The sequence below is a fragment of the Corvus moneduloides genome, chromosome 2, assembly GCF_009650955.1.
Source record: "Corvus moneduloides isolate bCorMon1 chromosome 2, bCorMon1.pri, whole genome shotgun sequence".
Taxonomy (NCBI): Eukaryota; Metazoa; Chordata; class Aves; order Passeriformes; family Corvidae; genus Corvus; species Corvus moneduloides.
The window spans coordinates 31,863,927-31,878,475 of NC_045477.1; the positions used below are offsets into that span (position 1 = coordinate 31,863,927).

The window sequence follows — 14,549 nt, forward strand, 5'->3', positions numbered from 1 at the left end:
TAGGAATAGTACCTTGTAGGAGCTGCATGAAATCATACAGATAATATGTTCAATTTTTTTTTCCTGTACAGCAGCACTGTGTTATGGTTTGCTCAAGCTCAGGAACTAGAGACAAGTCCAACAGCAGTAAAGCATCAGGGTTTAAGAAGGGTTCTCACTGGAAAAATGAATCCTCTGTTTATAAATGTTTGAAACATACATGAGCTGATGCATTTAAAATGGCTTTGATTATTTGTGAAAGCTTGTTCGTCCAAGTTTTCTACAACTGCACTAATTCCTGGGGAGCTTCCTATAGTTCCCAGCCACGGAGAGGGCAAGGTTAAGCAACAAGGCACTGTGTAACATCATTAGAGAAAGGAAAAGCTACAGGTGCAGCAAGCGTCACTCATGCTTTTTGCTCAAGAAATATATGTCAGGCAGAGCACCTCCTGCTTTGTTCACATTTTATTTACTGCTTTCTAAATACATATTAGTAACAGTTCACAGAAAGAGTTACAAGCAGAGAAATGCAACCAGATTTTTAAATGTGATAGCCCTACAGGCTCTCTGTGAAGGTGGTAAGCAATAAAGACCATCTTTTCACACTTTTCAAACACTATTGATTCAAAAGCATGGCTTTTAGTGAATTGGGGTCCAAATTCCTATCAATGGGAAAATCTGTAACTGGAGTTGGAGCATGAAAATATTGAGGGGAATGCCAAGAGGATGAAGAGAAAAGAAATTATTAGATATACCCCTCCCCTATAGCTCCTTTTTTTTCTGAATTCATAGGGAAAACATTTCTTGTGTTATTCCCAAGTGAACCTGTGAGCTTGATCTGGATATTTATACTCCATCAGCCCTTCTTACACGGAATACCTGTGACTGCCGGTACTAATTCACATATGAGACTCTTACAGGGAGGGCCACAAATTAGCACTGCTTGTACCCTGCATATTTGTGTCCATCAGCATGTGGATGCAGGATGGAGGTCAGAAATTTCAAAATACATTGAAATTCTGAGCAGTGGCACCAAATTCAATGGGATGGGGTGAAAATGAAACTCCCCAAAGGAGTCTTCTTCATAACTTCTTCATTTATCTGTGAAGTGTCAGAAGATCCTAGATTTATTTTCCAGAGTCTGTGGCTGAAGGCAGTATTTATCACTTCCATCAGCCTTATATATGGACTCCATCAGCCCTTCCACCTTGCCTTTTATTCCTGGGAATAGATCTGATTGACTGCAGATATTTGCTGCCAGTGAACTGGAGCAGCAATTTATACTCAACAACCCAGTTATAATGTGCTAAGTACAGCAGTGCAAATGTTTGGTGACTTGAAGCACATGCAAATTGAAGGAAAGCTGCCTGCTCCCGAGAAGCTACTAGCATAACTCTTGGCATGACCCACATTTAAAGTGCATAATAGGAGATGAAAACTGGAAAGGACTAGTAAATCATTCTAATCACAGCCTCTTGTGGCAAAATCTTCGTCTCCATTGTTATCTTGCTGGTTTTTTTTTCCCCAAACACATCAAGATATTTTTATTCTCTCCCTTCTAAATCCTGGATTTCTTGTGAATATGAATTCTTTCAGATCTAACTTTTTACAGCTACTTCTTTTATTTCTTTACCATTGCCTGCAAAACAAACACTCCTCCCATCAACTCCTCCCAACGCTTAACAGCTGTATAAACCAGGTATCTCTTAATATTTATGTACAGTTTCAGTCTTGTCTTTGTAACTGGACATTGTTAGATACTGAAGAGATATCAAGCCTAAAAATACATAAACAAACCCACGAGTGATTCTTCCTGGAGTCCATTAAGATGTTTCATAATAGTGTTTCTGTCATGTAAGAAATTCCACTGTGCTATGCACATGTCCAGATCTGAGAATGCCATTAGACTACAGCTAAAATCTAGTTTATTGTCTGCCCTAACTCTGGTATTCTCCTGCTCTAACACTACTGAACACTCTATTCAGTGGTCATTTAGGAAAAAAAATTCAGGCCATTAAAAAAAAATTGCAGGGCTTGACCTCATTTTGTACACTAAGGTTTTTAGGCAGAATCGGGAGTTAGGCACCAAGATGTAGAAGAAAACAGCCATGAAATATTAAGGGAAGAAAATGTCACTAGATCCTTTCCAGGAAAAGAAACTGTTTGTTCTGAGAGTGAATATTCCACTCCACAGTGAAATAATTTTTAGCTGTTACTGCTAATAAATGCCAAGTGCTTTTCATGACTAGTGATGGGGTTGTGCTATACTTAGTATGGCTTTGTGCATGTTTTCTTCTCTTTAATTCAGGAAAACTCTTGAGAAGAATCATTATCAGTGCTGTTGACTGGTAAACAAGAGCAAGTTACACCTCCAGAGCTCAGAAAAAGAAGTTAAACAAACACCAGCTATTCAGATAAAATGCTAACAAATGCTCTGGAGAGAGAACCTTCCTATGAACAGTCATTATACCATAACTCACAGACTGCAGAATTGGGAGCAGTTATAAATTGAGCTTAGTGCGAGTTTGAAATAGCAGCTGCATTTGTAGAACGTATGTTTGACTGCAATCACAAGCAATCCACTTACCGCCCATTTCCAGTATAAATAGTACCTCATACTTAAGGATGTTTATTGTGCTTAGCAAGTCAGAGGTACCTCAAGTTTTTCTGTTCCTCCCAAAGCATGGCTTCACTCATGTCTATATACTGGTTGGAAATTCTCCATCTATCTACATATATAAGCGAGAGATATTTTGCATCTCACTGTCTCTTAATAAATGACAGAGATCTGGGGCCGGCTGGACCTTCTCCTGACTTAGTTGCATGCACACAAATAAATGTGTATTCAATTTGTTCATCTTTTGCATAACAGATTGATGGGTTAAAGCACTCCAGGTGAAGATCTCTGTCCAGTTCTCTCCTTTTACAGACTCCTCTTACTTGCCTTTCACCAAAAAAATGCAGTAATGATTCAACTCTCCCATGGAATATTTTATTTTGCCGAAACAGAATGAAGCAGTACTGATCCAGAGCTCTAAAGGGTGTAGGTCAGACTTTTACCCCCCTACCTTTCCAAATGATGTCTAAGCCCATTGCTCTTACCTTTGGATAAACTCAAGCTGACAGGAAACAAATTCCTACAGGTGAGTATTATTTTAGTCATGACATACAAGAGCTCCGGTTACAGATCATTTAAAATCTACTCTCAAGGGTGTAGGTTAAAAAGAAATACTGTCAACAGTTCCCAAAAGCTCTGTTATCATAAATTCAGCAAAGGCATATCTGTTTCAAGTCACAGATGTGATGAAAGAAGGTTCATTTTACATATCATAATCATATTACCAGCACAGATCATCCCTGTGAATGTCCAGCTGACTGGCAAACTCGTATTTTATAATTCAGGACAGGGATAGAAAAGTTCTTCTTAATGCAACGAAAACTAGAAGAACAAGGTGACTCAAAACGGAATTGGCCACAAAATCCTCAAAATCAACAAAAATTACAATCCTCAAAATTAACAAAATGTGCCATGTTTAGCGGTTCAGAGGGCTTCAAGCCCAATAAGCGCTTTCTGACAACATGGTCCCACGTATATCATACTGGTTTAGCACCAAGTCACACAAAGGGCAGTGATTCATAACAGGCTGGCAACAGCTGCAGAATGTGCATTTTACCCATCAGCATGCTGATTTGTGTTGTTCATGCAATCACAGTTTGGGACAGTAGAAATATATTGATCACACTGTTTTTTCACAAGAAAAAAAGCTTCTTTATGCTTGTTCACAGGTCAGGTTATTGTAATGACAAAGTAGTTACTTTGGGAAGCAAGAACATGCATAGTATAGAGCTTTGTAGCCCTGTGCTAGAAACCTTTGGAAGCACTAAAACTCTAAATGCAAAACTTAGTTATTGCATTTTCCCTTCTGTCTCACTAAAGATACCTGAAAATGTTCCAGAGGGCCTTTCATGCACTCACAGCAATCTGGCTAGGGAAATACAGTTAAGATACTTCTAAACATAATTAGCTGAGAAAGAACCATCTTGAATGTGGCACAAATGATGTTTAGACACAACGTGCAGCTAGTGAGTTATGATCTCCATTACAGCACAGACCCAGTGTGTAGGGAAGAGCTTGACCTCTGCTTTCCCACTGCCTTCCCTCTGGCAAGCCGACACTGAAGCCACACAAGCAGGTAAAATTCTTTTAGTGACCTGACCGTTTCACTAAGATATTAAACAAAAAAAGGCTCAATGTACCAGGATAGGAAAAATGACCCCATTTTTGCAATGAAAAATATTAGGTGTAACCTGGTGAGAATGTTGTCTTTTCAAATTAAATCCATCCTACCCAGAGAGCACCCTATGCATTCCAGGCACTGCTGAAGGGACACGTGCCCAAAAGAGGCTCAAATGTTTAAAAGACATTTGGGAGCCTCTGCCCCAAAATCTGTCTTCACCTTAGAAAGTTTCAGCAGCATCCTCCAGACAAATATTAACATTCTAAGAGAAAGAAAAGGACTAGGTATCTTGGATGCTTTTGGAATGTAAAAGTAAAGGTTTAATCTTCTTGGTTTGTAGGAACACCATTCTCTCTTCTATGGCTTCCTTGCCAGTCACATTATCCCAACACGGCTTCCCTGAAAGCAGAATAAAGCAGGGGCTTCCTCACAGGGTTCAGAAAAAAACCCAAGCCAGCTTCACAGGGTGACAGAAATCCTTTGTTGAACCCAAGGAGACAGGATCCCTTACTCATTTGCAATTTGCACCATCCTTCACAGCTGTATTGAGTGCACGTGGGAAGGCTTCTTCTCCGTGGATCCAAACAAGCTTCTTGGATGCTCCGCACAGGTGATACAGCAAGACACGGCAAATGTGCTCCTAGGGCTGTGTGCTGTCCATGGTATCTTTCACTGCATCTGTTCTCCAGATACATTCCGAACCATGGTTACCGAACCCTCACATCCCCTGACAATGCAGGTTAAGGATCACTCCCATTTTCCAACTGGAAAACGTAGAGAGCACAGAAGTGATTTTCCCCAGAATTGTACAGCAGGTCAGACGCAGAGACAGAGATAAAGCCAGTCCTTAATTCAGGTGCTAGACAATATTGCTTCTGTCTGGAATATGGACATATTCTGAAAGGTCGTATTGGTAAGTACATTAAAGGAAAATCATCTCCTTGTTAGTGACTCTTAATCCAGATAAGCATGATTCTGAATTAGGTGTAAGTGTGTTTTAAAGGGAAACACTTAACCTGTGTTATCTCCATGCTGGCACCACAACAAACAGCCATTCCTACTTGTACCGAATTAGGCGAATAATCTTATTATTCATGAAATCTGAAGTATGCGGATGAGCAGAATCTATGCAGAAACCATCACTCATGGCTATTTTCAGCACTTCTTCCACAAACACCTGGAAACTATTGATTTGCTTATTATCTGGCACCACCCAGAGTCTCTTCAAGTTCTGCCTGGTGTACTCCTCTTCGGGAAGGCCTTCCACACTTGCAACCCAATCTAACGTCAAGTGGTTGGGGTCCTGCAGGTAACTGGATATTGAGGAAAGGTTTCCATTGAAACAATAGTAAAGTTTGGAACCAAGAAGCTTCAGGAACAGGCATGACGTGGAGAAGATATGAGCGCTGAACACTTCCATGTTGGAGGAAGACAGGCTGTAAATCTGGGGTGCTTCTCGGACGGTGAAGTGAACGGTCTGGGTCTTCTGATCGAGGGTGATGTTGAGCATGGCATTTTTCTCTGCTTTAGAAAGCTCTACCTCCTTCTCCTGCAAGGCCTCAATCAGGGGCTGAATTTGATAAAAATCTACTTCCCGCCGCAGTAAGCCCATTTCCTGAAAGTCTTCAGGGAGGTCCAAGTGAGAAGTTCGTAAAAAGTTCAGGATATAGCGGAAGATTTTGCCATCTCTGTCAATAAAGCAGTTGCCTTGGCTGTCCTTCTTGGTTGGGATCTTCCCACTAAACATGGCCCCCAGCATGGAGTCTGGAAAGCTAGTCAGAGTGGACAGAGAGGTGGTATAGAGTTTTCCGCCAACATTGAGCGTGATAGGTTCTGACATGATGGAAAAGTCACGGTGCTGGGACTAATTCTAAAAAAAAAATAAAATAAAAAAAAATCCAACACCACACATTTAGTTGCATTGGCCTTTTTGAAGGTTAAACTACAGACATAAATATTCCTAAATATATAAGGGTAAGCACATGGCAAGAATTCATCATAGAAATTAGGAGTGCGGAATTATTTTCTGAGGTTGTATCTTGAGAACAAGCATAAGGATGTTTTTTCTCCTAACAGATTTGAACAGGACTTTGTATAATTCATTTAAGTGCCAGAAACCATGAGTCTTCCAAAACTTTACAATTATGCTAAATGTGAATCTCTCCCACCAATACCTACAATGAGGGCTGACTTTGAAGTAGTGATCTGGGCTTGTATGATCTCATTTCCCTCATGAACAGAGAATTTAGAGGGAACAAAGAAGGACAGGACAAGAACTGGACACATCCCAACATCTACCATAGTGTTTGAAGATATGATTAAAGCAGCAAAGCCATTCAGCAGAATCCCCTGACACATGTCTGAGTGCAGTCAGCCTAGCAGGGAGCCAGACAGCAGTTGCTGCTGTAAGCACACAACAGTCTGCAGCTCCTTTCAGTAAAAAAAACCACCAGGCTTCCTCCTTTCAATGTGCTTTATCCTAGAAAACATTTTCTAATTATTTGGGGCCATATTCCAGCTGACATAGTTTCCATGCAGAGCCTCTGCAATCAGCTGACATGAACTGAGGATGCAATTTTAAGGTGCAGTTAAGCCTTAGGAAGGGGCATGACCTCCCTTTGCCCTCCACCATACCATCCTCCTCCCTTATGCCACCTCTGGCACTCATCTGATCCAACAGTGAGCCAGTTTAGAGAGAAAACCCAACATTTTCTATTCAGCATGTTTCTGCTGTATCTTGGAACTGGACTAGTGCCAGGGCTGGGGCAAGGGAAAAGAAAGGAGCTATGCAGCTGTCTCCATTGAGCTCAGCTCAGCTGTCTTGCGCAGGTGGGCCATCATTCCTGCTACCTGAGGACCTGCAAACCTGTTTTTCCTTGTTTGCTGAATCTAAATCAATCAACAGTTCAGCAGGAAATCCACCAGTGTTTGCTTACAGAGGCAGGAGGTAGCTCTTGCTGTAGTACATACAGCCATTCAACAGAAAGCTGCCAAAAAGCTCCCTTAAAACTAAACTTAAGTGCAGGCATTTTCCTAACTAGTAATGGAATAATCATAGACACTACCCACTATTATCAGCTCTGGAGTCACAGCAAAATGCAGATAGGGAGAAGGTCATCTTGTGCTGGAATATCAATTCTTGTATGGCTGCTAAAACCCAGATAACAGTGCTAATGGCATCCTAAAACAAATACGTCTCTAGACAGCAGCACATTTTGCTACGAAAAACTGGCCCAACCTAGGGCAGATAATTAACAGTTCAAAGGAGAGCCTGTCTTTAAATTGTTTGAGACTAACATTCCACTTTGTTCTTTAACCCTTGGCACACAGCCTATATCCTACTGCACAGTAATGGAAAGATGCTGATCTCTAAATCTAGAGTGCTTTCCCTGTATATCCCTTAGTCCCATGCATCCAGCAGAATTGGCAAATAAAGATGCATGCGTAGGCCAACACAGTAACACGTGCATTGATGACCACAGACCGTCCTTGTGACTAACCTCAGCCAAATATACTCCAGAAAAAACTGTCTGTTCCCGTGCTAAACTCCCCTTGGAACTGTAGTCTCAGCGTACTTCCCACTCTTGAAGACTTCAACCCAATTTAGAGTCAAGAGCTGTTTAAACTTGATCATGTGGAGGCTTCAACTGATCTAATTCTGTAGCACGAGTGGCTGCCATGTGTTTTTTCCCCTAAGGGCTTGCAGTATGTCTGCAAAAGCATTGCTACAAGCACAATCAGGCATTCACAAAAGCAGCCTAAAATGGATTTTACTCTTTTTTTCACATTTCATCAAACAGAAGCTTCCCCATACCTCCCTACAAATAACACAGCCTGTAGAAGCAGGACTGACAGTGACTCCAAAAGCCATGTTCACTGCTTCCCACCTCTTCTGCCCTAAGCAGCTGCTGTAGACTAAACAACCTTTTCTTTCTTCATAGATGAAGCTTTCAGATTTTTGAGCTCAAGCCTGCCTATCTACACCATGAGAGTTGTTTTCTCATGCTCTCTGCCAGCCTTAGCCAGACGCAGAGAAAGATGTTTCCCTTGATGTGTCTGTGACAAGGCTTCACTTGGCAGAGCCTGTGATCAAGAGTCACAACCCAAAGACCACTGTATGGCCCAAAGATACGTATCTTCATTTCAAACTCAGCATCCATCCTAGGTTTACTCTGATCCAACACCTCACTGATAGCCTGAATGAGAGGCAGATGGCTCGGTCCAAATGTTACCTGAACAGGTAACATTTAAGTCTCCTGTAACTGTTTTCTTATCAGCAGTCCAAAAGGGAGGTTGCCAACAAAATATGGCAGTAACATGAGCTCTCTGAAGCTGAAGACCATATCTATGCTGGCAGCAACAGCATCAGAAATCTAACCAAGCCTTAGCTCTGGAGTTGGAAGAGTAGCACAGAGATTGGCATCCTCTCAGCATGTGGGCTCTGCTCCTCTCCCACCTCTGGGCATTGCTCAGACACATGCCCTGGACAGCCCATTCTGCTTATGGGTATTTCACAGTCTACAGACCCATACAGGCTGGATTTCACTCTCCCAGGACACCAGCCTGCTCTGACTTTGAACCTGCCCACTACGCCTGCACTAGATTAAATTTCAAACATTTAATGATGCAAACATCTTGCCCATGGATGAGGCTGCAGGATAACTATTCCTCAGCTATCATTCCTAATTGTCTTCTGCCTAATTCATCCCATTTCTTAGCGATTTATATCCTCATAGTGTGAAGATGAATCTGATAGTCTGGGAACCTCAAAAGACCCAAAAACATCAGCACAAATGAGCGTGAATGTCTACTGGATTTATCATCAACCTGGACTTAATGCGTTGACCAACCAATATACTTGATAGTAGCTGGGGAAAGTCAGTCTTTGCTGCTTTTTTTCCTATAAACTTGTTTATGAAAAAATGTTTTTCATAACTCTGTAAAAATTGAAATGAAATGGGTTGTAAGTTTTCTCTCTTTGCTCATTCAACCACCATTTGCAGCCCCCACCCTGGTTTATCAAGCTTGGGTGCTTTGCTAATGCAATATAAAGGTTGTCCAAGAGTGCAGCATGAAAATCACTTCTTCTTGGTGACATTTCCACAAAGAGGAGGTACCAAGAGCATCTGATCTTGGACATGGGAGGCTACTGCTCTAGTGGAAGGTGTCCCTGTCCATGGGGCGGTGGGTTGGAACTAGGTGATCTTTAAGGCCCCTTCCAACCCAAACCATTCTATGATTGTATGATTCTGTAACCTGCAGTCACCAAGGACAGGTACAAATTGGGTTACAGTTCTTGGAAGCAGAGAATTACAGTAAAGTTTTTTTGTGTAGCTCCTTCCCAAGTAGCACTTAAAATTCATTCACATTAGGTCAGCTAGAGATCTAATTTGACAGCTGAAGATAGAAATTTGGCTGAAGAACAAAACATCTATTTTATGCTTGTAAGAGCAACCTGTATTTAAATACCTTTTTTAATATCATGGGGGTTGGAAACGTCTACATTTGACTTAAAGTCATGATCTTATGATGTGATGTAAATTGAGAGAAACCAGCAGGGCAATGGTTAGCTTTATGATAATGTCAAACTCCTGAACAGAAGCTGTTGTCTGAGCATCTGAGTATTTCAACTGACCACAGCTTGTAAATTTGAACTTGGGTTTTACTCACAGGAGCATCCTCAACAGCTGCATAGAGAACATTTCTGTAATAATCCTCTACCCCATGAGTTTAGTTCAGCAAATTACTGGTTTGAAGCTGGGAGAGTGATGGGGGTTGACACAGCAGGAAGGTATGCAAGTATGCAAAATGACAAAAGCTAACTGTTTTCAGTTATCAATGCCTTCACATATTTAGAACCATCATTATCATACCACTTTGTTTCATAATCATTTTGAATGTAGGACAGCTTTGGATAAGCTTATTTCCCCTCTCCTGTATTCATCACATTTAAGAGCGCTTTAATTAGCTAATAAATAAAATTCTGTATACATAATTTAACTGAGTGCCTGTTTCACCCAACTTGGCAAAAACCCGCAAGTGTACAATAATCATCAAAACAAAAAAAAAAAAACCCCATCAGTCATGATTTGCCAACATAAGTAAAATGTAAACAAATGGCACAAATATTACTATGTTTTTAACCACTGAAAAATGCATACAGCTGTAATCTAACCTTATCAGCAAAAAGAATGCAGTTTAACAGAAAGTCTAAAGTTATAGATATGTTTACATGGTTGCTGAAAGAAGACAGCTATAGCTATATATATATGTATATATATAAAGAGACAATTTTTAACAGGATTTTTATTGGGAAAAGAAATTGATTGCCAACACAGATTTCACTTTAAATATGTCAGGGAAAGAAAATGAAACAATCCTTCTGGATTTCAGAGGCAATGCCCAAGATGTGGATAACAGGCTGATCCTAGTGTCATTCAGGGGATTTAATTAATGAGATTAATTAAACATAGAGCAGCAAAGCAAGAGCAATCTGTAATTTGGTAGAAGAGGATCATGTTGAGTTGTTAAGGTTTCCAAAGTCCATCCCAAAGGCTGCTTAGGGCCTCTGAAGCCCTTACACATGGTATTAAAAGCATTTAAATTGTAGCATCCCCTGAAATGAGAGTTAACATATGCTGTTACAGCAATAGGGTTTTTGCTGCAAGATGTAGCATTACATGGCCATTTACAAAGTCATTGTTTTTAATGGTTTTAATTTCATGGAGTCACACAATTATAAAATGGCTTGGGTTGGAAGGGACCCTAAAGATTATCTTGTTCTAACCCGCCCGCCATGGGCAGGGACACTTTTCACTAGACGAGGCTGCTCAAAGTCCCATCCAGCCTGGCCTTGAACACTTCCAGGGATGGGGCAGCCACAGATTCTCTGTGTAGCCTGTACCAGTGCCTCCTAACCTTATGTATAAAGTATTTGCATTGCTGGTTAACTTTACTGTGTAGCCTTCAATAGGTCACCTGTAAAATATCCCTCCACAACCAAAACTTGGAAAATCTGTATTTAAGACAGTGAAATACATGCAGCTGCTGGAAGAAATAGTTGAGGATTAATAATGAACTGCAAAACATACACACAGGAAAAAGAAAAGAAAAAAAAAAGAAAAAAGAGAAGAAATTAATTATTTAGGCTAGTGCAATGAAAGATGCCTAAATGGCAAAAGAATTAAAGCAAGCCGGGGATCATTTCTGCTAAGCATCAGGAAGCGCAGCCAGACTAAAAACCTCTCTGGCTTTTTGCGTATTGCCCAAGAGAGCTGGTGAAAGCTACATCCAGGAGAAAAATGTTACAAGACACAGATCAGGTAGTGCTTTATAGGAAGTAATTCTGCCTTGGGAGGGGCAGGATTGATTTCAGCTCAAAAGGAAGTATGAAAAAAGAAATAGCTGGGCACCTGTATGGCTGCTGGAGACTTTAAATGGGATTCAGCAGTTGTTGCAGGATGGGGCTCCAGTCTGCTTCATTAGAGCATATTAATTGTGAACATATAATCAGGCAAAGATGCTCCTTCCTGTGCGAAGCTCGTTCTGCGAAACTGGGTTTTACCCCAGTTTCCCCACACTTGGCATGTTATCACTTTGCTCCGCTGTGTCTCACTGAAATGCACGTTTTGGTTTGAGGTAAAAACTCCAGTTTCTACAAAACACCTGAGCCCTGAGAAAACAAACAAACAAACAAACAAACAAACCCTCATGAAGTTGAGAACTCCAGATCTGGACACAGCCAAGCCCATGGCACCTGCTGTAACTCTACCTGCAGAACAGTTCTGTGCCTTGTCCCTTCTCAAGGGGACAACGTCATGGAGAAAATCCAAACCCTACGAGCTCGTGCCTTTCTGTGTTACGGCGGCTGCAAACAAGGCAGTTTGAAGACTAGAAGTCACCCCATGAAAGACAGGATAAAAAAAATAATAAAATAACTAAAGGGGGGGGGGGCGTAGAAACAAAACAATAGTATTTAGGGGATTAAAAAAAACCAACAAACCACACCTTAACTGACCACTTACCCAGCTCTCAGCAGACAATGGGCATCAATGAGAGCTGAGTTTTAGGAAGAATTTTGGACAAAATCCTTTGCAAGGATGGACTCTCCCCTCCCTTCATATATCCCTGATGCACATTTACTTAGCTCAGCTCATCCTCCACCTACAGAAGGTTAAACATTTGCAATACAGTCTCTGCACCCTATATGCTTATTTACGGCAATCTTAGAGAGGAAATCCCATGTTTTCCCATTGCTGCAGGACGGACCCACCTGATTTTGGACACTTACTTAATATGAACCCCTCCAACTGAGCAGCATGTTAAGAGGCTTAAATTCAGTCGGTGAAGCAGAGCATGGCGTGCCTGCCACGAGAAACAGATCCCAAAAAGAAGCGCCTGCAGGGAGGCACAGCAGGTATTTGTTTCCGGGACTGCTGTGGTGCCTCTGGAAATTTCCAGCAGGCGTTTGGGGAAAGGCCGCTCACCCCGAGGCTGGCACGGGTGACATGGTGACAAGCTCTGGGAAGGGACTCAAATTCCCAGCAGGCGTGAGGCAGGAAACGACGGGTCACCCTTCCTTTCTCTTCTTGCGACAGGATTCCTATCGATCTGCCGGTGGCTGCAATACTGGGAGAGACATACTGACTATCCACCTTCGGAGCACAGCTGCTCATCTGCCAGTTACTTGTATTTAATTTATATATAATTTCTGACCCTGCTTTGTTATGCACAGAAACACCGTTCTGCCAGTGAGTCGCAAGAGGGGTGGGAAAGCGTGAACGGGAATTTCGTAACACCCCTGGTTTGTCGTGGGTACGATGGTGTGTGTTCATCCCTTTCCAAACCTGCACCTCCATGCCCTTGAGCATCTTCCTGGGCTGCTTGCTTAGGGATGCAGCTGAATGCAGGAGGCTTCGCATAGGCTCTCTGCCGATGCTGAATTTTCGCATAAAGAGAAGGGGTAGGGAGGCAGAGGTAGGAAAACAGAGCTGGTGCCCAGTTAGTAAAAAGCAAGGAGCGATATTAAAGCAAAGGTCAGGTTCCTCCTGAGAGCAGAAGAACAAAAGCAGCAGCGCACAGCAGGGAGCAGGAGAACGAAAAGAAGGCTAAGAGCTGCTGAAGGAGAACGGCTGACAGCAGGGAGGAGAGGAGTGCAGAGCCACAGGGATGCAGCTGCAGCCAGGTCTGGAGAATAAAAGCCAAAGTGCTGCAGTGCTCAGCGCTCTCCTGGTGTGACCTTCAACACCCGTGGGCTCAGGGGCTGCTGGGCGGGCAGTGCAGATGGTCAGGAGGCCACTGCCACCGGCTGCCAGAAAGGAGCCTGCTTGGGGTCTCAGGGCAGTGGGAGCATCACTTTTCCTTCCAAGCTGATGTAACCCTTTGTACAGTCCAATATAGCCACTGTAACCCTTTGTACAGTCCAGTATACCCATTTAATACCAGTCTGGGCAGAAGTTTTCACTGATTTTCAATGTTCTGTCCAAACACTCATTTAAGTATTACTTGGCATCCCTGGAGTTATCTTCCAGATACTCTTTATTTCCTTCAGGGATCACTTTATTTTGTCCCTGAACAACTTCACACACAATTGGTAGCCCACCACCTGCTTGATGGACACACGGGGTAGTTCAACAATCCAGTTTCCACCTCATCTCCCACTGACAACATCGCTTCCAGAGCATCCCTGCAATTAGAGGGCGGCTAATTCCCAGCACGGATTCTGCTGCACCACAGCAAAACCTCCTCAGAAATCACGCTAACAAGGTAGGCATCACCCAGAATTAGACCCTCTGGAGGGCATATATCACGCCCATTGCCCAGCCGGACCCACCTGGCTGCGTGTCCCGGGTGTGGGCTTGGATTCGCTGTGAATACCTAAATTTCGGAGATGTTTTATTTGAAGGGGGCAGTGGAATGTGCAAAGTTTGCAAAGTGGCACTGAGCCCGACCCTGTTACGGACAATCGTAGGTACGGCTCCTCCCTATACAGCCAGGCGCTCACACTACTAAATTAGCATCAAATGCTAAAAAAATAACCCCAAATTCCCCCGCAGAGGGGGCTCACCCGTCCTTCCCGCATCCCACAGCAGACCAGCTCCGCGGCTCCCGGCCGCCGGTCCCCGCTTCCTCCCCGTGCCTCAGTTTCCCCGCCGGGGGACTTCCGCTGGGGGTGCCTCCGGCCCTCCCCACGCCCCCCAGCCAGGCGGATCCCCCCCAGCCCCGCCGGGGACCCACCTGCGCCCCCTCCAGCCGCCGAGCTCCGCCGCTGGCCGAGAGGCGGAGGGAGGCGGAGGAAGCGAGGGGCGCGGCGCTCCCGGCACGGCTTGGCCC

General features: G+C 43.1%; 1 protein-coding gene across 5 annotated transcripts; it reads right to left on the reverse strand.

The window, feature by feature from the left end:
- Positions 1–426: 426 nt before the first annotated feature.
- KCTD21 (potassium channel tetramerization domain containing 21) lies at positions 427–14,519 on the reverse strand. Of its 5 annotated transcripts, none has more exons than XM_032099021.1 (3): positions 14,454–14,501; positions 11,630–11,889; positions 427–6,087 (listed from the first exon to the last, which is right to left on the reverse strand). In XM_032099021.1, the coding sequence occupies exon 3, from the start codon at positions 6,055–6,057 to the stop codon at positions 5,275–5,277; it is 783 nt and encodes a 260-aa protein (XP_031954912.1). In that variant the 5' UTR covers positions 6,058–6,087; positions 11,630–11,889; positions 14,454–14,501; the 3' UTR covers positions 427–5,274. The 5 variants fall into 5 exon arrangements, with proteins under 5 accessions (XP_031954912.1, XP_031954911.1, XP_031954913.1 ...); XM_032099020.1 differs by lacking the exon at positions 14,454–14,501 and adding an exon at positions 12,508–12,930; XM_032099022.1 differs by lacking the exon at positions 11,630–11,889 and having other exon boundaries at positions 14,454–14,519.
- Between the last annotated feature and the right edge of the window lie 30 nt (positions 14,520–14,549).